Here is a 23,417-nt window from a genome sequence, read left to right as displayed (position 1 = left end):
ATTCAGCAATTTTCAGACCCAATTTCTCCAGCCTAATTTCTCAGTGTAATATGGCTACACCTGTATTACTATTTCTATATAACAATTTTAAAAAATAGAATTACATTTTATTAAACCATGCATTAAAAACCTTTAGGCTTCACACATGCATGTACAACTCCCATGTTATCTAGTTATGCTTGAGGTTTGCCATTTTCCCATAGTACAGTCGGCCCTCCTTATCCACAGATTTTTTTATCCACAAATTCAAGCATCCATGGCTTGGAAAATATTCCGAAGAAGTATACATTCCAAATAGGAAACTTTGGTTTTCCATTTTACATAAGGGACACCATTTTGCTGTGTCATTATATTTAATGGGACTTGAGCATCCACGGATTTTGTTATCTACGGGGGATCCTAGAACTAAATCCCCGAGGATAACAAGGGCCCACTGTATTAACAAAGAGCTGTCTGGGCACTCTAAGGATGAGCATCTTCAGTTTTCTAAATGTCCATATTAATATAATTACTGATTCAATGTGATCTCTCAGTGCTGGATTTTGACATGCCCAAACCTCCATTTCTGCTCCATATCACTGGTTATTATTAGTGAAGTATCAGTTCTCCCTTTATAAGGTGTGGCTCACCTCAGAGAACTTGACAATTTAAAGTTGAGAAGAAATGCCATATTTCTCCACATTATTTGAGGGCAAGATCATTAGAACACCTACAGATTTTTCCCTCTTATTGGAAAGTATAATGATAATTCTGAGCTCTGGTAAGAGACATAGGCTCGAAACACACAGGCCAAATAAAGTGGCTTCTAGCCACTTTGGGGACGTGACATTGAGATGACGCATACCCTCAAAATGCCCAGAAGCTGCGCCGAGGCCAAACGAAGGGGCTAAAAGCTGGAACAAAAAGGAGCAGAGATAATCTGGTGCCTGGCAGCAGCCAGCTTGGTACTGTGGCCTTACAGTTGCCATGGTCCCAGCATTATCATGGCCAGAGGCCGCTCTTTATTACCAATTTGCGTCATGCCATAATTTTAGTATAATGGACCCTTCCCAACTGTGGAGGTTTAGTACCATCCTCACCCCACATGTGGGGTAAAATGTGGGCAGTCATGCCCCATATTATTCAATGGGTGGCAATGCGTATGGGGTGTCGCGATATGTAGGTGCCTGAATCAGCCAATCTCCAGCCTGCCAATAGGAAGGGTCCACTGTAATTAGGTAGGCTTAGGAGCCAAGACTCTACAGATGTATTCCTAGCTTTATAACCAACTGGCTATATGACCTTGAGCACGTTGCCACTTTGTCCATTAGTGAGATAATTCTCCTTTGCATTTCAGAGGTTTGAGAGATTTAGGAAGATTGATGGGCCTAAAGTGGTTTGAGCCTTAATATACAAAGCCATCACAAAACAACAAAAGAAAATCCCTTTACTGAGGAAATATTTATATTGCACCACAGAATTAAATTTTATTGCTTAGTGGTAATCATGTATGCAAACAGGAATGAGCACAGGAAAACAAAATCTACCAATGTAGTAGCAAGCTTCTTTGCTACTGTACAAACACTATTGAACTTGAAGGGCTGCAAACATCTTAATAAACATGCTATTCTCTCACTCACATAAAAGAACAGCCATTTCCCTAAAAGCTATTTTATTTGTTGTTAAGTAAAGCCCCTGAGAGCCAGCATGGTGTATCTATTTCAATACTGGACTAGGATGCTGGGAGACCAAGGTCCAAATTTTCATTCAGCCATAGAGACTCACTGTAATGCAATATAGATTCAATGCCCCAAATCTGTTCTGAAGACTGACATTTTAAAACTACCCATCATCATCATACATGCACACACAAGGCTTTAAAGATGCATAGCATGTCCTGAACTTCCATCAGGTGCCTTTATTTCATGTGTTTCCTGCACTGGATAGAAGGAGAAAGAAGATGCTCTCTGCTATTTCAAATAAATCATCAGAGATAGTAGGAACTCTCTTAGTCCTTAAAGGGCAAGTGGCCTGCATATGGGAAAAGACCTGCTACAGCCAAGATGGCTATATGAGGAACCCAGCAAGCTGTATTAAGCCAACAGCCTAGATTTGAAGCACCCCTGCTTCTGTCCCCAATACATATGGCTGGAATTTTGACTGAATCAATAACCTTTGTGAACACAAATACTGCTAAGTTTTTGATTCTCTAAACTGCAACATTTCCCCCCATTTACTACAGTCAATCACAACTGTGTTAATGACAACTACTGAAGCACTTCTCTTTAGGGCAGAAGTAGATGTGAAAACTGAAAAAAATTCAGTTTCACCAACCTTTGGCTACAATTAATGAAAAGTTACAAGAGCAGAATTAAGAGCCTTTCCATGAGAGTATTTTAAAACATACCGTATATTCTGCCTTCTTTAAAAGGAAGAAGTTAGATCAGATCCTCACTAGTAAGTCAATAAAATTAAGGTTTCATACCTGTTGGTTTGTATAATTTTCTTTCCCATCTTCCAAAATATATGATCAGCCTTTCTGTTCATAATTAAACCTACTCTCTTCTTTCTGCTATACTTCATACTTTCGGCAGCTCTGTCATGGCTCCTGCACAACACTAAGCTATGTGGAGGAGGACTCTATGCACCTATTTACTGCATGTGAAACAGCAGTGAAAGCATATTTCAAATTGCTGTTGAGAGAACCAAGACAATAAACCGACATTTTACGTTTTAAATTCTTTATGCTGTCATAATTTTTGGCCTTACCCAGAATTTACTCAATATTTGGAATGGCAGTATCACAAATCTAGCTTCCCAGGTTATTAGAAGTTATATAATAAGGGGAAATCAATATACTTTCACCATGTATTTCATGGGACATGAAGTGCTTTCACTCAGCCAACTCAAGAAGATACCTATAAATTACTGCAAATTGAAGGTATAACTAAAAAAAAAAGCACAATAATAAGTTGACAATACAGGATATATCTGAAAAATAAAGAGCTACATTGATATCACACTGTATGAACAAACCTAGCTCAAACAAAACATGTGTATTTTCTTAAATCTGAATCCACTGTATCAAATACACTAAAATCCTGTTGGGACACTACACTAAAGCATTAAACTAAAACTCATTAACTAAAACTAAACTCATTATCTGAGCTCTTCTCCTACATTATGTTCACAAGAAGAAATACTGAAGTTTTTGCTGTATTACAGCATGTCGAGTGTCCAAATAATAATAAATGTGGTTAATTTGTGCTGCAGTGTTTGAGACATGACCCCTTTATGGGTCATTTAAGCACAGCCCCATAATTGCTACTTGAACACATATTGCATCAGATCAGTTTCAAAAACATCTCCTAGTCTTATTCCACAAACGTTCCCAAGTTTAACATTTAATACAGGGTGGAGATCATTCCAGATGCTACTGGACTACATCTCAAGCCAGTATGACTCATCCTCAAAAAATATGGTTCGTTTTAGTCTGGCAACATCTGAAGGACCACAGATTTTCCACTCTTGCTAAAGCATGTGGGGTAAAAGTGTGACCTGTGAGGCTGGTTTTGGCCAAGTTTTTACCTGGCTCCTTTCACTCCATGCAGTTATAGCACTGATTTCTGCTTTAACTGCATCCTATGGAATTTGGGGACTTCTAAATACTCTTCCCTAAACTACAAACTCTGTGGTTGCACAGGAGCTTGTTCTGACCATTAGAAGTGGAATCACAGCATTATAATTTTATAGTGTGAAAAAGCCATTGATGCTAAGCCTAGGCTCTTCCCATCTACTTCCAGGGAAAAAATCCTCTTTGCTTGCCCAGTCTTTTTAGATTTGGTTTTAATGCTCTTTTATCAAATTATTGTTAGCTCTGCTTTTGTTGGGTTTATTTATTTTGTGTAAACCATTCTAGGACTTTTGCCAGCTGACGAATAGATAAAAAAATCTAAATGGACAAACAAATATCAACTCTCCACCCAATGGACATTTCCCATACTTGAAATTACCCATTAAAATGGGCCCTTGGTATCTGCTGGAGTTTAGTCCCAGGACCTCTTACGGATACCAAAATCCATGGATTCTCAAGTCCCATGATTTACACTGGCATAGTATAATGATGTCGCTTATATAAAATGGCAAAATGAAAGTTTGCTTTCGGGGTGGGGGGGATTTTCAAGGTGTGGCTAGTTGAATCCATAGATACAGCAGGGGGACTGTACTAGTAGCGGCTAAAACTAATTGTGAGGTTTACTAGAATAGATCTATTGAATCTACATAAGTCTATTTTCCAATTGCCCATTGATTTAAGGGGCCTCCTCTAGTTGGGATTCACAATTTGATTGAACCCTATATGCTTAATGGAAAAATAATTAACTATTGTTACTCCACTGCTGTGCAGATGCATATGAAAAACAATACAGACCATGAGCATAGTTTCCATAACTGCTTTCTATTAATTAACCTCATGACAGCCAGTGTGGCACAGTACTTTGAGCACTGGATTATGACTCCGGACACCAGGGTTCAAATCCCCACTCAGTCAAGGAAACCCACTGGGTGATCTTGGGCAAGCCACATGCTCTCAGTCTCAAGGGAAAGCAATGGCAAACCTCCTCTGAACAAATCTTGTCAAAGAAAAACCCATTATGGGTTTGCCTTAGGGTCATCATAAGTAGGAAACGATTTGAAGACACACAATGACAACAACAAAACTATCATATACACTTCATCTCATCTAGAGGTTCTCTGTCGTGTGTGACATAACCAGAAGAATTTATGACTTTTCCATCTTCCCTGATAGTAATATCACACAGGTCTAAAGCTATTCTTTAAAATGTGTCTCTAGCAACGTTTGACCAAATATAAACATGTTCACATGTTGCATTTTGGGCCTAACCCATCATTTTGCTTAACATTGCCAGAAACACAAGATATGATGTATATAATATGAAGTAGTATTCCCACTTCAAAATTAATAACAAAAAAACAACAGCATGGAATACTGTGCTATCTATTTTTAAAGCCATTTATTAGATGTCATTCTGAACAAGAATAGGAACCAGTTGTAATAAAAGCAAGTTTAGCTTCTATAACAAAGCAAAAAGAGTTAGGTTGCAGTTCCATGCACCTACATATATGTGCATCCCATTTCTATCAGCAGGTCCCAGATTTTCCCCAAAGAAAATGGACAGGATCCAGTCTGATAAGATTTAACATTAAACATTCTTCTGATACTATAGTGAATGAAGAGGCTCTGCCTCCCTCTTTGCTAAACACTAGCTTCTGTATCTAATTTGGAGAAACTAATATGCCACAATAAGATGCTTTGGTCATTAAGGGGCCACAAGACAAAAATATTATCCTCTTCATTTCATTTCATCTTGACCTCTTCATTTCATGAGTTTGTGTCCTCATTGCTTACAATACTCCCTCAGAGCCAATAATGTGCATGCCAGCATACTTATCTGCCAAGTGAAAAGAACATTTTATTCTCCAGACAAACCAGGCACCAGTTAGAGTTGCCAGAGTGAAAAGTGAAGAGGGCTCCTATATCTTTAATGGCTCTGTAGTAGAATAAGGAATTTCAACAGTGCTGCTTGGGGGGACAAATGTAACTTTCTTTTAAAAAAAGAAGGCTTTTAGCTCAGTGCATAAGATGTAAATCTAAACTGAACATCTACATTTTAATTGATTCAGAATGTTTTGTTGGAAACAGTCAAATCAAGCCCCAAACCCAATGTGTTTTGTCAAAACGTGGCTGCATCCTCAGTGCAGAAATAACCCAGTTTGACACCGCATTAACTGCCAACGGCTCCATGTTACAGAATTCTGGGGACTCCCAACAAACTATGATTCCTGAGATCCCATCCATAGCATGGAGCTGTGGCAGTTAAAGCAGTGTCAAACTGGATTACTTCTGCAGTGAGGATGCAGCCTGAGATCCCTTGGTCTGCTTGTGGGTGGATTCAGGGAACTCCAAGGCTTTGTTCTTGACTGACAAAAGAGAACCGGATCCAGATTGACACACAACGATCTTTGGGCATCTGAGGTTGGGAATGCCTGACAGCCAGAGCAGCATAGTGATTGGACAGTGTTGGTCTATGACTCTGGAGACATATTTGAATCCTGCTCAGCCATGAAACCCACTGAGTGGCCTTGGGCAAGAAGTCACACTCTCTCAGCCTCAGGGAGAAGGCAATGGCAAACCTCCTCTGGACATATATTTAGGTTCACCATCAGTCAGAAAAGACTTGAAGGCACACAACAACAACAAGAAGGTGTGTGTTGTCGTTAGCAACTAGGGAGAACACTTTGAGGGCCTCAGAGGTAGAAGCTCCACAAATCAACCTGTTGTCCTTTTCCAAGGGCTGCCCCAAGGCTCCTTGCAGCCATGTTGGGAAGCCTGGGAACCCCTCTGTCTCTGAGGCTGCATCCACACTGCAGAAATAACCCGGTTTGGCACCACTTTAACTCCCATGGCTCAGTGCTATGGAGTTCTGGGAACTGTAGCTTTGTGACATATTTAGCTTTGCTGATGCCACACAAAAACAACAACAACACCCCTTCAAATCCTAAAATCCCACAGCATTGAGCCATAGTACTTAAAGTGGCGTCAAACTGGATCACTTCCTTGGTGTGGATGCGGCTTTCGGCCCACGCACACTGCAGAAATAACCAGGTTTGAAGCAGCCATTTAATGGAGAGAGGCGGAGGGGAGTCCGCGGAGCTCCTCCCGGGAGGAGAAGGCAGCCATTTCTCTCTCTCTCCGTGGCCCAAAACACAATGCTAGGGGATTCTGGGAACTGTAGTTTCGTGTGACATTGAGCCTTCTCTGTCAGAGAGCTCTGGTGCCACAACAAACTACAATTCCCATGATTCCCCAGCACTGAGCCAGGGCAGTTAAAGCGGCCTCAAAGTGGGTTATTCCTGCAGTGTGTTTTGGAGCTCTCCCTGCGTCCTGGTCGAGGCCTCCCTCAGAGGGCCAGCCTCCTCGGGCGCCTCCTTGGCTCACCTGCCCAAAGCTGCCCTGCTGGCGCCAGAAGCGGATGAGGAGGGGATTCGCCCCGAACGCGGCTGCCTCGGCCCGACGCAGCAGCAGCAGCAGCCCGCCTCACAAAATGGCGGCGCCTCTGTAGCTCACTGGCCCCGCCCCCTCTCCCTCTTTCCTCCTCACAGGACTCTCTTCGTCGTCACCGTCCCTCGCCTCAGTGACAAGGAAGGCCGAGAGCGCCCATTGGCCCGCTTTATCTCGCACCCAACGCCCACTCTGTAACGGGATTGGTACACATTGCTGTCAATCAGAGCTCGCTTTGCACTCATTCGCTCAGTCGCAAGGCTCCGCCTCCCAATTTCAATGCCGTTCAAGACCGCCTCACTTTGGGGCAAATGGTTCCCCAAAGAGATTTTGGACTTCAGCTCCCAAAAGCCTCAGCCATGTTGGCCAATAGTCTGGGATTCTGGGAGCTGAAGTTCAAAGTCCCTTTAAAGCAGTGGTTTCCCCAAACTGTGCCCTTTGAGAGACTTTGGACTCCAGCTCCCCGAAGCCTCAGCCATATTGGCCAATAGTCTAGGATTCTGGGAAGTGAAGTACAAAATCCCTTAAAGCAGTGGTTCCCCACACTTTAAAGGATTTTAGACTTCATCTCCCAGAAGCCTTGGCCATGTTGGCCAATAGTCTGGGATTCTGGGAGCTGAAGTCCAAAGTTCCCTTAAAGTAGTACTTCTCCAAACTGTGCCCTTTAAGAGAATTTTGGACTCCAGCTCCCAGAAGCCTCAGCCATGTTAGCCAAAAGTCTGGGATTCTGGGAGATGAAGTCCAAAATCCCTTAATATAGGGCATAGTTTGGAGGAACCACCGAACAAAAGCATCTGAGGAAGTAGATTGAAGTCTATGATATCTCATGCTGCCAACTTCTTTCTTTCAGTTATTATTATTATTACCACTTTATTCGGCTAAGTTTGGTGCTTTCCATAGTGGCAGAATTTAAAGTTATAGCCGTGCTAAGTCTGTAGAATTAATTATGTCTAGAGATTTTGCAGTACCTCTGGGAAAAAAAGAAACTTGTAGCATGAGCTTATTATTGGTATTATTATTATTATTATTATCTCAGTACACTCTTATAGTGCTGCTATTCCATTTTGACTGCTCTGACTGCCTCCTGTTGCATTCTGGGGTTTGTAGTCCAGTGAGGCCTAAGAGCTTTCTGGCTGAGGAGTCTAAAGGGCACTCCTTAAACTACAAGTCCCAGAATGCAAGAGGAGGAGGAGGAGGAGGCAGTACGATAGTCTCCTAACACCGCTATTATATCTTTGAATTCAACAACAGACCGTGAAACATTTTGTAATATAAAATATTATGGAGACACACAAGAAATAATAATAAAATTATAAGTATTAAGAGTTATTACTGTATCATTGTTATTAATAATAATATTAAATAATAATAATAATTTCTTGTGTGCCTCACTATTATTATTATTATGGAGGCACACAAGAAATAACAAAATTTTAAATATTAATAGTTAATAATTGTATTACTGTTATTATTGTTATTAATAATATTAAATAATAATAGTGATAAATTATTATTGTTATTTCTTGTGTGTCTCAGTATTATTATTATTATTATGGAGACATTCAAGAAACAACAACAACAATAATAATAATAATAATAATAATTAGTTATCCCTTAATTTGCATCTCTCTGTTTTGCTTTTCACTGTTGGCGCTGAAGGACATGGCTGGTCTGGGTCCCTTTTTGGCGCCGCCACCAAGGAGGGGGGCGCGCGAAATATTTCCCCCGAACCCACTTCCTGCGTCAGGGGGCGGGACTTCCGGCGGCAGAGCTGACCACCATGGCGGCGGCCTTGAGGAGGCTAGGCGGCCTGCAGAGGTGGATGTGTTTGGCCAGGCCTAGCGGGGCACGCGCCGTCTCCTCAGGGGAGAGGGTTCGCTCTTCGGCTTCCGTCCAGGTGCCCCCGGTCCCTGCGCCGTCCCAGGTGGCCCCCAGGCCCCTCCCCCAGAGGGAGCAGCAGGAGGACGATGAAGAGACACCCATGTTCATCAAGGTGAGAGCGGCAGGCAGGCAGGCAGGCAGGCAGGGAGAGCCTAGGCCAAGGAGGAGGGCGAGGCCACGCAAAATGGAGGCACTCCAGAAACAACAACAACATGAATAATGATAATAATAATAATAATAATATAGTAGTAACAATAAATATTATTATATTATAATTCTAATCTGGAGGCACACAAGAAATAGTAATAGTAATAAGGGACAAGGACACCACAGTGTAGGATGTAAGGTTGCCAGAGTGACAACTACAAGGGCCTGCTGTACATATACACTCTGTCCCCCTCTCTCAATATATTGTTGTGTGCCTTCAAATCATTTCCAAATTGTGGCGACCCTAAGGCCAACCCATCAGAGGGTTTTCCTGGCAGGTTTCTTGAGAAGGGGTTTGCCATTGCCATCCTCTGAGGCTGAGAGAATGTGATTCACCCAAGCTCAGCCAATGAGTTTCCTTGGCTGAGCTGGGATGCAAACCCGCATATCCCAGTGTCCCAGCCCAGTACTCAAACCATTGCACCTCATTTGCCCTGAACATGACTTAACATCTATCAATTTTGGGTTAAATTTAACTCCCCCATCCCATCCATGGGTGTACATGTGTGTGTTGTGTGCCTTCCAGTCGTGATTTATGGTGTCCCTAATGCAGCCCTGTCATGAGGCTTTCTTGGCAAGTTTATTCAGAGAGGATTTCTGATTGCCTTCTGAGGCTGAGAGAGTGTGACTTGCCCAAGGTCACCTGGTGAGTTTGTATGGCTGAAGTGGGATTCATACCCTGGTCTCCAGAGTCTTAGAGCGACACTCAAACTACTACATCATGCTGGCTCTTATGCAACTCTTGGGATACCAAGGTTTGAATCCCTGCTTTGCCATGAAACCCACAGGGTGACCTTAGCCAAGTCATACTCTCAGATTCAGAGTAGGGAAAAAGGAAACCACTTCATAACAATTTTTGATAAGAAAGTCCCATGGTAGGATCACCTTCGTGTACTTGAAGGCACACAACAACAGGCAGCAAAATACCTTAAGCTTAGGCCAGCTATAATAATGAGCCAACTTTTTTCAGTCTTTGGGCTCTTTCACACTACACAGTTCCAGCACTATGATTCCACTTTAACTGCCAAGACAACATCTCTAAAGTCCTAATCCAAAGCTCAGGCCACTACACCATGTTGGCTCTTTACATTTTATAGGAGAGGGAATTTCACCAAGCATTGCTTGTGCCTGGATGAGTGACAAGTAACACCGCTGAAATCCTCTCTTGTAACATAAATTACAGGAAAAGAGATTCCACCTCAACATTAGGAAGAACATCCTGATAGTAAAAGCTGCTTGACAGTGGAGTCTCGTTCTTTGGAGGTCTTTAAACAGAAGCTGGTTGGCCATCTGTCATGGGTGCTTTGATTGTGAGTTCCTGCATGGCAGAATGGGGTTGGACTGGATGGCCTTTGACGTCTCTTCCAACTCTATAATTTTACATATACAAAAAAGCAGGAGGATCTCAAAAACAATCAAAACACCTACTAAAGGAAAGAGGAAAAAGGGAGGGGAGATCCAAGCAACCCAATTAAAAAATACATATGAAAATAAATAACACTATGAAAAATATGTGCAGAAGAGAGAATAAAAAAAAGTCTCAGCACAAATCAACCAAAGCCAATGGCAACCAAGGGCAATGAAATATAGCTTAATGGCATACAAGAAAACAAGTACAGCTGCACAGTTAACATAAGCTTAATACATACAGTATTGAGAGCATCTTGAAAATATTTTTTTTAAATATACATTCCAAAACGTAAACTTTGATTTTGCCATTTTATATAAGGGACTCCATTTTACTGTGCCATTGTATTTAATGACACTTGAGCATCCACAGATTCTGGTTTCAGTCCGTGATGCACACAGGAATCATAGTATTTATTTTCATATTTTTAAATTGGATCAAAATTCTCTTTTCTATACCGTCATCAAAGGTACAGGAGCTCCTTACAGTTTCAAATTTGGCAGCCTTACGGGGATGGATGGTTTTTCCCCACACACCCTTTCCATTCCTATTCAGTAATTGAAATTAGAGGCAGTTCCCTTTGCTATACAACCAAAAGACACAGGTATGTATTCTGTTAATCCCTTCCCCTTGAGCATCAGGCAGTCACAATTTGGGAATGCAAAAGAGCCTGCTTTTAGCTTTATCTTTATGCCAGTGATGCTGTGACTTGGAGCATTCTGGACAGTGGAGGCAGTTCAGAGGCATGCATACACATGCACACACTACATCTTTGCTATAGCATAGGTGGTATTCTGCAATCTCAAGGCAGTCCTAGCCCTGTTTGTCTGTAGAGATGTATAGTGTAAGTGCGATAGTATAGAGTAGTGTTTCCCAACTAGGGTTCCTTAGAACCTTAGGGTTGCACACAAAGTTACTAGGAGTTCTGTGAAAGGTTGTGATTGAAAAAAATAATCATTTTATTTATGCTGTAGATATAATAATTTTTATGCAGGGATTCCTTGAGAAACCACACTGTATATCAGAGAAGGCTGATATACAGGATGAATTCACTACAGTGGATTAATTTTCAGTGCACACTAAAGACTCCCAGAATCACTGATGTATGTGTTGGATGGAAAGGATTATTGGATGTAGCTGCTGGATTATTAAGACTGTCTGTCTTGTAAAAATAGTAATAACTTCATAAAGCTCGTAGCTGTTTCTGAGGTCATTAAGACACCCTCCTGCTTGGTGCAGGCTGCACCTACAGAATGTATGATATTTTCTTTTATATAAATTTACCCCAGAGGCTGCTGCAACAAACCAAAAAAAGGGAACCACAAAAAATGCGCAGTTCAATCTTTTCCATGTTCAGATAGCCCAAAATTGCATGTGAATGTCCAAAGTTTGGGGTTTACATTTGGAGACACATAAGGTCTTGGTTAAGCAACTAGTTCTTAGACTGCATCTGCACTGCTGAAATAATCCAGTTTCACACCACTTTAACTGCCATGGCTCAGTTCTATGGAATTCTGAGATTTGTAGTTTGTTGTGTCACCAGAACTCTCTGGCAGAGATGGCTACATGTCTCACAAAACTACATTTCCCAGAATTCCATAGCATTGAGCCATGACAGTTAAAGTGGTGTGGAACTGGATTATTTCTGCAGTGCAGATGCAGATTTAGGCTCAGTTCTCCATCTGTAAACAAGATTTCAGTGCAAAATGTGGAAACACAGTTACAGCCCAATCCCATGCCATACTTCTTTAGAAGTAAATTGTGTTACATAGGATTTTAAAGAGTCCTGTAGTTGCGGTCTTGTTCATACTTTCTTTGATGTAACCCTCACTGAATACACTGGCCCTTACTTCTAAGTAGAGGCACAAAGAATTGTGGTGTAAAGAACTTTGGAAACTAAAAGCGTCAGGCCTGCTTCTGAAGTCTTTCATTAATGACTGAGTAAAATGTGGGTCCACAAGAAAAAATAATCATTGTCACTTGCTATTTGATGTTCTTTTGTTGTCTGTTTTATTGAATCATTTCCTGTATTGCTATGTATTTTATATGTATTATCCTACTAGAGAGGCCCCTTCCCCACCACCTCTCCCTTATCCTTTTGTGTCGTGTCTTTTTAGATTGTAAGCCTGAGGGCAGGGAACCGTCCAATTATAAAGATTGTATGTACAGCGCTGTGTAAATTTACAGCGCTTTATAAATAAAGGTTAATAATAATAAGTAGTAACAGGAAGCATCATCTTTTACAAGATATCACGCATTGCTTGAGTCTCAAGATCCTTTTATTATGTCAAAATTATGGTCCAAAAAGAGCAGGGGCTGCAAAGATTGGTCCTTCAAAGGCTGCTTTTTACAGCCATCATCCCCTGACCATTCCTGGACCATCCTTTTCCTAGCCACAAGGCTCTCCACGTCTTTTGAAATCCAATGTGTTCATTAGACTTCTGTGGCAGATTCCACCCATTTTCAAAAGAAAGACACTTTTGACCTATCAGTCCTATTTCCTACTGGTCTGTGCAAAGAATTATGTGAAGCTAGTGTTCCCAAGCATGAAATGGCTGGATTCTGTAAAACTAGGCCTCTCAAGGCTTAGACAGTGGTTCTCTAATTTTGGTTAATCTTGCTGGTAAGTTTACAGTGTGGTTTCCAGGCTCTTCTCCTTTCCTTACCCCTGCTGGCTGGATAGAAGAAAGCGACTCCAACAGAAAGGAAGGTTGCCCCCCCCCCCCATTCTTTCCTGTGGGAGACAGGAGGGGAGCCGAGGAGCTTCAGGGGGCTTGATAGTGGGGCTCTAAACCCCACTACTGAGCAGCAACAGTGGGATTGTTCCTTCCTGGGTCTTTCTTCTGGAGGAAAGGGGAGATGAAGATTGTGCAGCCTTCATCCTCTGCTTTGGGACGGGTCTCTGAGCCCCCCACCAAAGAGCAGCTTCCTTCTAGCATCTTTCTTTTGCAGGAAAGAGAGGTGAGGTGAAAGTAGACTTCAAAACCATACTACAGCATCCTCCTATTCCACTTCTTTCTTACAGCAGAGAAAAACAAGCCATGCTCAAGCACAGAAGAAGCAAAGAGATAGCACAGGAATACCTTGTTAATCTAAATGAATATAAGTCTCCAGGACCAGATGAACTACATCCAAGGGTATTAAAAGAACTGCCAAATGTAATATCGGAGCCATTGGCAATAATCTTTGAGAACTCCTGGAGAACAGGAGAAGTGCCAGCAGACTGGAGGAGGGCAAACGTTGTCCCCATCTTCAAAAAGGGGAAAAAGAGGTTCCCAGCAGTTATCATCCAGTTAGTCTGACATCAATACCAGGAAAGATTCTAGAGCAGATCATTAAACAGAGAGTCTGTGAACATCTAGAAGGCAATTCCATAATCACAAAGAGTCAACATGGGTTTCAGAGAAACAAGTCATGCCAGACAAATCTGATCTCTTTCTTTGATAAAATTACCAGCTTGGTAGATGAAGGGAATGCTGTGGATATCGTATATCTTGATTTCAGTAAGGCCTTTGACAAGGTTCCCCATGACATTCTTGCAAACAAGCTTGTAAAATGTGGGCTAGACAAGGCAACTGTTACATGGATTTGTAATTGGTTACTATCTCTTTGCTTATTCTATGCTGAAATTCCCCCATTCTGTCTTCTGCTCCATTATCCTCAGGTTGAGCACCCTTTTCCTTTTCTGAGAAGACTGAGGCAAAGAAGGTGTTGAGTAATTCTGCCTTTTCTCTGTCCTCTGTTAGCATTTTGCCATCTTCTCCACGCGGTGGCCCTACCATTTCCTTCTTCTTCCTTTTGCTGCGGACATATCCAAAAAAGCCCTTTTTATTGTTCTTAACCTCTCTAGGAAGCCTGAGTTCATTCTGTGCTTTAGCTTTTCTGACTTTACCCCTACACATGCTTGCTATTTGTTTGAATTCCCCTTTGGTGATTTCCCTATTTTTCCATTTCTTATACATGTTCCGTTTAAAACTTAGCTCAGTTGAAAGTTTCTTACTCATCCATCCTGGTTTCTTGAGATATCTCCCATTTTTCTTCCTCGTTGGAACTGTTTGAAATTGTGCCTTCAGTATCTCCCTTTTGAGAAACTCCCATCCATCCTGAACTCCCTTCTTTTTTAGTATTCTTGACCATGGGGTCACCCCCAGTATTTCTCTTAAGTTTACTGAAATTTGCTCTCCTAAAGTCTAGAATGTGTGTCTGACTCTGCCTGGTTTCTCCTTTCCACTGTATAACAAACTCCAGGAGAACATGATCACTTCCACCTAATGATCCCACCACTTGCACCCCATTAACCAAGTCATCCTTGTTGGTTAGGATCAGATCCAAAATAGCTGACCTCCTTGTTGCCTCTTCCACCTTTTGGACAATTGTGTGAATTGTCTTCCAGGCAAGTGAGGAATTTGCTAGACCTTGAGGATTTGGCTGAGTTTGAATTCCAGCAAATATCAGGATAGCTGAAGTCATCCATCACTACTACATTTCTCCTTTCTGAGTGTGTAGTCATTTGTTCTAAAAAGGTGTCATCAAATTCCTCCATCTGACTGGGGGTCTGTAGTAGACTCCCACCATAACATCCTTGTTGTTTCCTTCCCTTTTAATTTTTATCCAGATGCTCTCCACCTGGCTTCCATGATTGATGCCCTGGATCTCTTCACTGGTGAAAATATCTCTGACATATAGTGCTATTCCTCCTCCTTTCCTGTTTGGCCTGTTTCTCTTAAAAAGGTTATACTCCTCTATTTCTACATTCCACTTATGAGACTCATCCCACCAGGTTTCAGTGATGCCTATTATATCATATTTGCTTTGTTGTACTAGGAGTTTGAGTTCATCTTGCTTATTCTCCATGCTCTTTGCATTGGTGTAGAGACATCGCAGACCATGGGAGAGTGAAGATTTAACCTTCCCACAAATTTTAACATGTTTGTATTTTAACATGTTATATTTTAATTTATAACTGTTTTAATTCTTAAAATTGATTAACTGCTTTTAATTTTATATTTATATATTTTAATATTGTTCTACTTTTTAAAATTGTATTGTTTTATACTTACTGTTCGCCGCCTTGAGTATTGGGAGAAAGGTGGGATATAAGATGATAATAATAATAATAATAATAATAATAACAATAACAATAATAATAATTGCATAGATAGGATTAAATATAATAATATAATAATAATAATAAAAACTTTATTTATATACCGCCCTTCGAAACATCAGGGCGGTTAACAACAATAACAACATACATCCAATATAGATTAAAAACAATGCAATTAAAACAATAAAAGAACTTGTGCCAAATCACAAACTACTAACAGAGGGGGGGAGAGGGGGGCTCTCAGGGCAAAGAATCAGGGGTAAGCCTGCTTGAAGAAGAACGTTTTCAGCCCCTTCTTAAATTGGACCAGGGAGGTTGCTGAACGGAGCTCAGTGGGCAGCGAGTTCCAGAGGGTAGGGGCCGAGGTGGAAAAGGCCCTTTTGGTGGTATTAACTAATCTAGCCTCCGGAACTCTTAACAAGTGCTGCCCGGTGGATCTGAGCGTGCGGGGCGGATTGTACGGAGAGAGGTGGTCCTTTAAGTACTCTGGGCCCAAGCCATTTAGGGCTTTATAGGTTATAACCAACACCTTGTATTGCGCCCGGAAGCGAATAGGCAGCCAATGTAGGTCTTTTAAGACCGGTGTTATATGACTGGTCCTAGGTATGTAAGTGACCAGTCTTGCTGCCATATTTTGCACTAATTGCAGCTTCCGGGTATGGTACAAGGGTTGCCCCATGTAGAGCGCATTGCAGAAATCCAACCGAGAGGTTACCAGAGCGTGTACCACTGTTTCTAGGTCCCCCCGGCTCAGGTAGGGATGCAGCTGGCGTATCAGCCGAAGCTGATAGCAGGTGCTCCTGACTGTCGCATCCACCTGAGATGTAAGGTGAAGCAACGAGTCAAGGAGCACCCCCAGACTGCGTACAGAGTCCTTCACGGGAAGTGTGATCCCATTCAGGACAGGTGGAACCACCGCCATCCCTGGGCCAGGAGAACCTATCACGAGTACTTCCGTTTTCTCTGGATTCAAGCTGAGTCTGTTTTCCCTCATCCAGCCCATTACCGACTCCAGACAGGCCACGAGAGGAGGATTGACAGTATATGGCCAGCACCTAGTATAGCCAGCTGTGGGGATGTTGGGATTTGCAGTCCTGAAATACCTGGAGAACCACATGTTCCCATCCCTGACACAATTTCCCATTCATTATTGTCTATGCAAAAGTTTCCATACCTGTTTGTAATGCCTAATCATTTGCTATGTTCTGTCTCTGAAGATAAAGGTTTTGAGTTTCTCAGCAATATCAGTTTAGATTTTGGAAAGTACCTCAGTTTGACCACCTGATGGTAGTGTAAATCTATATTGCAGTGCAGCTAGCATTCTCTTTCTCTTCCATCTATGTAGCGTGCATTTATTGGCGGACTTGTCTGCTCTGTAGCTGTGATGCCTCAGGGAAATGTTAAATATCAGGGCCAGAGAGCTAGTGCTATTCACATTTACCATGAACTTTATTGCAATGTTCAGTTCAATGTCACTTCGTTGTCTGGTTAAGCAAGGCTAAGGCTAAGAGGCTATTAAACTGCTTGTTGTGTCTGTGGGAGGACTATAGCCATTTGCTGCCAAGGGGGAAGGGAAATCAAGGCGTTGTTGGAGCTGCATGGCTTTCATCCCTGTGCATGTGTGTCTCTTCTCTGCTGTAACTTCAGCATTACCTACACATCTGCCACCTTTGAATTATTGAAATTTCATTACTCCTCATTTGTCTGGATCGCCACCGAGAGGTATGTGATTCAGAGAGGAGCATTTTGGCTTGCATTTCCTTGGAGCTGCTGCTGCTTCTGATGAGGGGTGCTCTATTCAATTTCCTATGTCCCAGGAGGGCAGAGATAATACAGTTAGTCCCTGACAAAATAATTTCTGAGAGGGATCATATTTAGTCTTGAACAAGTGCTGGGGGGGGGGGGTTGACAAGACAGACTCTGCCCCCTCAGGCCAAGGGCTTCTTAACTGTACTTTCTCAGTCCCCATAAATCTTCACTAAGAGGGTTGATCAGAATGCATCACACTGATAAGCCAAGATGCAGGCAAACAGAAACAAACAGTTTTCATTGGTGAGGATGGTGATGTTAAAGAGCTTTTTGCCTAAAAGTGATTATCTAAAATACACATTAAGGAAGAGCCTCTGTCAAAAGATAACATTTGGAGACCAGTCGATTGGAGGGCTATGATGGATGGGAAGACCATAGATGACAAATTAAAGTTTTTAAAAATCTTTATGTCCTAGAAGCATCATATTTTTGTTTGAAGTGAATCGTTGGGAAACCATTGGACTTCCCAATGTTTTCAGCCTACAGGTCCCATCAAACTTGGCTTGTATAACTAATGTGAGGGATCATAAGAATGGCAGTGCCAACAACAATTAGGGGTCCCATGCTCCTCATACCTTCTTTCATCAGTGCTGGTGGCCTAGGATGCTTTGATGTATTTGCTGTTGAACCCTCTACTGGTAGCTGAATCTCTCTTCAGCAAATCCAGCAGCAGGAGGGTTGTTACTTCAGGGTTGAGTTTATCATAAGTCACTGTGAAGCAGAGGGCTTTCGCCTCTGGATGCTAGTGGAAGCACCATTTTCCTGCCCTCAGTCTTAATCTCGCAGTGATATATGACAAACCATCTCTAGTCTTGGAATGGGTGTTGGGAGGGTGCCTTGTGCTGTTTAATCCTTATGGAGGTGTGCCATTGGGTCTGCGTCTTAGGCACCATGGCAAGAAGTTTCTTCTTAATAAACCCCATTGGATGTTCCTTCTGCTCTATTTTTCTGTTGTTCTAGACAGTCTTTTTTGCTTGTTTCAATTTCATGATAGTGGTGGGTCTTTGATAACATCCTACATCTCGTGCTGCAAATTTCACTAGCTTGGGATATTTGGAGGTGGTGCTTAGTTGGTGGAGAAGAGAGCAGGAAGGATTCCTTCTGTGATGAAGTCTTACAGCCAGGATTTGTTTTTGGTTAGGATGCTTTGTTTTTCAAAGACCCAGTGCTGACATCACCTTGATGGCAGGGGAGCCATTGTGTCATTGTGCTGTCAGAGCAGAATGAATAGCCTAGGGACATATAAGAAGAGTCTGTTTTGTCACTGGAACTGGGTTATAGAGCTCTTGCCCCCAAGATGCACAAATGCAGCCTGAATAGGGATTAAACCTGTGCCCCTATTTATATTTATGAGACATGAATACTAGATATTTCTGTATTAATTGTTTGATTCAGCGTGTGTGTGTGTGTGTGTGTGTGTGTGTGTGTGTGAGAGAGAGAGAGAGAGAGAGAGAGAGAGATTCACCTCAAGGTTGCCATAAGTTAGAAATGAATTGAATGCACACAGCAACCACAAATACACACACACAGTGCCGTGCCCCCTGCTTTCTCTCACTCTCTCTCTCTCTCTCTCTCTCTCTTTCTTTCTCAGGATTGGGAATTATGGGATTCTCCAGATGTTGAACTGCAACCCCCAAAATGCATCACCATTGGTTATGCTGGCCAGGGTTCCAGTTGAATATGTTGGGCCCTACAGTTGGCAAACATAGTTACTCATACTCTAATTTTAAACAGAGTACCAGATAGTGGTGATGCCAATTATGATTCTTTGGGGCTTTGTGAAGAATGGAGGAGAAACATATTTCTTCTGTGCTTAACCACAGAAGACCTTTCCCTGTACCATTTCTAAAAACAGTATGCCCATGGTAAACCACCAACCTGTAAAATCTGCTACTATAGAAAGCTAAATTACACTCGAAATGTGTGATGAGTCCATGCCAGCATTCCCCAACCTGACCCCTCACAAAAGGGTTGGACTGCAATTCCCATCAGTTCCCTAGCTTAGGGAGATAAGAGTTGTAGTCCAACACTTTTGGAGGACATTGAGGCCTGTTACAGACAGCCAAAATAAAGCTGCTTCGAGTCACAGTGGAGGTATGGTGTTTCGATAATGCATGCGTCCTAAGAGTCCAGAAGCCACACCAAAGCCACGTTCCAGTCCTTAGGGATGGAGTGTGGCTTTGGTGCGACTTCTGGACTCTCAGGACACATGCATCATTGAAACACCATACCTCCACTGTGACTCAAAGCAGTTTTATTTTGGCTGTCTGTAACAGGCCTAAGTTTCTGAAGGCTGGTTTATATGCTAATATGTTGAATGATGTGGTAAGCAAGCCCTTGCCCTGGTAACATAGTGTGCTCCCAGTGACTGACCCAGCCACTTTAGGAGGCTATGATTTGTTCCAGCTGTGTCTCCTGAACAGTCATCAACAGGAGCCCAGTAGTCAGCATAGTTCAGGGGTGGAAAGCAGTTGGCTTAGTTCAAGCAAAAAAGAATTGGAATGAGTAGAATGATGCATCGATTACTTTAGAGAATCAAGGAAGTTGAGGGATTGTAAATTACAAGGAGGGGGAAAGATTTGTAATTGAATTCTACCCCACCCTCCACTGCTAATGTTCTTTGACAGAAAGGTTTTCACGGTTAATTGAACTGCATGGCCCTGTCTCTGTGTCTTCAGATACAACTGCAAGCACACCTCTTTCCCATTCTTCATCCCTTAAATTTGGGCACAGCACCAACTGCATCTGACACCACTGATCCACTTTCCTTTTTTAGAGCTCATTTCCTATAACCTGTGCAGCACTATGTGGGTCAAAGAGAGAAAAGGCTTGGTGTAGTAGTGCAGAGATGGGGCACACGCAAGGGACAAAGGAAACTGTGCCATAACCAGAATCTAAAGTTTCTTCCCCCATGATCAGTAGCAGAATAATTGGGTGGGAATAGTGTCAGTATTGCCAGGCATCCTATGGGCCCAGTGGCTGCTGTGCTTAGTGTAATGGGGCCAGTAATTACTTCTACAGGCCCTCTTTAATGCTGCCTATCCCCCCTCCTGGGAACTCTGGCCCAAGGCTGTGATGAGAATCCTACTTCCTGGGGCTGTGGAGCAGCTGTGGCTTTGCTGTGTAAGATGACCTCAATTTTGGCTTTAGGAGATCTGTGTGTATGTGCTCTGATGGGTTGGGCTGAGAGCCAGCAAGTTGGTTTGGCTGGACAGCTGCGACATCAGTCCTAGAAAACTCTGGATGTTGAACATCTCCGGTGAGACACCTGTGCTTTTTATTATCTCTCTGTTACGCATTTCTGCTGCCCACCTTCAGACGGGTGTTGTCCCTTGATATCTTTGACTTGGTACTTTAAGTTTCCTGCTGCAAGATGGAAGGAAAGAATGAGGGGGCTAGGTCAGATCACAAAATCTAAATAGTATTGCTTTCCCACTAATTGATGTGGAGCATCCCCTTGAACATCAGAGAAACATAACCAGAGTTCTTCCAGATCAGCCTGAAGGCCTAACTAGTCCAGCATCCTGTCCCTGCAGTGGACAACCAGAAGCCTCTGGGAAGCCCACAGGCAGGACACAAGGTTGGTTGTTCTTCATTAGCAGGTGTTGAAGAGAGATCATTCCTCAATGGAAGGAATTTCTGTTGTTGCTGTTAACCGCCCTGAAGTCGATCTCGACCCATAGCAATCCTGTGGATGAGACATTTCCAAGACTCCCTGACCTCTACTTTTCTGCTTAGTTGCTGAAAAGTCATACCCATGACCTCCTTAATAGAGTCCATCCATCTTGCATATGGCCTTCCTCTCTTTCTATTTTCCTCCACCTTTCCTAGTATTATTGTTTTTACCAGTGAGTCATGCCTTCTCATGATGTGTCAAAAGTATGACAGCCTCAGTTTTGTCATTTTGGCTTCCAGGGAGATTTCTGGCTTGATCTGCTCTAGGGCCTATTTGCCTTTTTGGCTGTCCACAGGCTCCTTAGCACTCTTTTCCATCACAGCATCACAAATGAATTTATTGTCTTTTTATTTGCTTTCTTCACTGTCCAGCTCTTGTACCTGTACATGGTAATAGGGAATACAATGGTTTGTACGATTCTAACTTTGGTGCTCAGTTATATATTTTTGCATACCACCTCTAATATGGGAGGGGGGCATCTGAAATTCCTAGCAGTCCTTGAGAGCCTTGTCTTTTGTGCATTGTCCAATGCCCCTTTAGAACTCTTGATTCTGCCAGTACCAAATTCATTGTGTGAAAAAGGAAAGGCTTTCTTCTATTTGATCTGAATCTCCTGCCTCCCGACTTCATTAAATGACTCTGGGTCCTGATATTACACTCACGGGCTTCAGTGGTGCTTATACAGAATTACACAATGGATGATGCACTACAGGTGAGATCTGTCTCAGCCTCTTTTGTACCCAAACCCATTACCCATGAAGTGGAAGCCAGCTTGTTGCACAATCACTTTGTAGTTTTGTTACAGTCATGAACCACATTGTGCTATGTGTATGAACATAACATCCATGTGTCCCAGTGCCAAGTCAGCTGAGAATGGAGTAGGGAGTACGTCACCCAGGTTTATTAAAGCAAATCACTGAAAGCTTTTGGACTCACCCTATCCCACCTTTTAGTCACAGGGTTGCTTAACGTGGAGCTGTAGCACAGGAAGAGGGAGGCAGGACACATATATGCAGCAGGACAGGAAAGGTTCCTCCTTTTTCAGACTACTGTTCTCTAAACCCAATCTTATCCCAGCCATTTGACTTCAGGATTCTGGGAATAGCCCTTGGAAGAAGGAAGGGAAAACCTGATCATGTAAAAAGCTGCACACTATTCCAAGTGCGTTCCTAATGCCTACTGTAATTTCCTATTTACATGGAGGAATGCAGTGTAGTGGCAAAGAGACTGAGCTACGTAATGGGAAAGTCTTCAAATTTCCCCTCTGTCACCAATTCATGAGGTCATCTTAGTCAAGCCTCTGCCCTGCCTTGCTCTTTGGCTCAGACCCTCGTTTGCATGGTGGGGATAATACTGGCCTGTTTCATAGCATTTTTTAAAAACAGGGTTATGACAAAATAATGGATGTGAAGCACTCTGAATACTCTAAAGCACTACATAAACATTAAGAATGATGATAATGATTCTTCCAGCTGTGATCTGAAGTAGTTGAGTCCTTTTGTGACTGTACTGTACAGGTTTTGCTGAAAGCTCAGAGGCTGCCCACACTTCTCTATGCTCTCTTGCTGTTAGCCACACACTAACAGCTCCCAAACTCTTACTTACAGTGAATGTCAATTTACTGGGCTCTTTAGCAAGTTTTGTATCAGAAAATAGCACAACTGTTTTGCAGTCTCTCTGTTTCAGTGCAGTTTGTCCTGATTTATGTTGTCAGTTTTCCTTGGAAGAAGGTACTTTGTTAAACATTATCTCTTGCTATACCTTACCTTTGGACAGTTTCCTCCACTGTAATCCTCATCCTACTCATGGTCTTATTCCCTTTTTCCATCATCCATTTCAATTTTTTAGATATATATATATATGTTTTACCTTATTTGTTTGCATCCATGGATTTGCTGTAGAACTGCCTCACCAGTTACCTCACCTAACTTGTTTGAGTTCAAGGAAGAGGGTTTGATATGGCCAAGTCCTGGATACTCAATCTATAGCAGGGGTCGGCAACCTGCGGCCCGCGGGCCGGATGCGGCCCACCAAGGCCTTCCTACCGGCCCCTGTGCAGTCCTGCCGCCGATTGCCGCCGATTTTCCCCGTTTTCTCACCGCTCGGCCGCCATTTTGTTTTTCAAAATGGCGGCCGAAGTCTCGCGTGACCTCAGGATGGCAAAGGTCACGCGAGATTTCGCCCACCATTTTGAAAAACAAAATGGCGGCGCCCATGTAGGAGGCCTGGTGCAGCCCCTGTAGCACTCCAACAGGGTTCCAGGGGCTGC

General features: G+C 42.6%; 2 protein-coding genes across 8 annotated transcripts in view; one reads left to right on the top strand and one right to left on the bottom strand.

Annotated features, from left to right (window-relative positions):
- The window catches only part of RBM10 (RNA binding motif protein 10), a 28,168-nt gene extending 21,067 nt beyond the window's left edge, over positions 1–7,101 (bottom strand). For 3 of the 7 annotated variants that reach the window (XM_089483594.1, XM_089483617.1, XM_089483625.1), the window contains exon 1: positions 6,998–7,098. The gene's annotated coding sequence lies outside the window, so the exon portion shown is untranslated. Of the gene's footprint in view, positions 1–6,997 lie in introns of all 7 variants that reach the window. The other 4 variants (XM_089483633.1, XM_089483604.1, XM_089483609.1 and 1 more) reach the window with 4 other exon arrangements.
- A 1,714-nt stretch (positions 7,102–8,815) lies between these two features.
- NDUFB11 (NADH:ubiquinone oxidoreductase subunit B11) overlaps positions 8,816–23,417 on the top strand; it is a 50,775-nt gene continuing 36,173 nt past the window's right edge. The window contains exon 1 of the mRNA XM_089483575.1: positions 8,816–9,053. Coding sequence (XP_089339701.1) covers positions 8,841–9,053 — 213 coding nt within the window. The 5' untranslated portion in view covers positions 8,816–8,840. The remainder of the gene's footprint in view (positions 9,054–23,417) is intronic.

The sequence above is a fragment of the Sceloporus occidentalis genome, unplaced genomic scaffold (genome assembly GCF_023333645.1).
Source record: "Sceloporus occidentalis isolate IW3139 unplaced genomic scaffold, rSceOcc1.0.p SCAF_1, whole genome shotgun sequence".
Lineage (NCBI taxonomy): Eukaryota > Metazoa > Chordata > Lepidosauria > Squamata > Phrynosomatidae > Sceloporus > Sceloporus occidentalis.
Note: the sequence above shows the minus strand (reverse complement) of the source record. Positions and strands in the feature narration are given on the sequence as shown.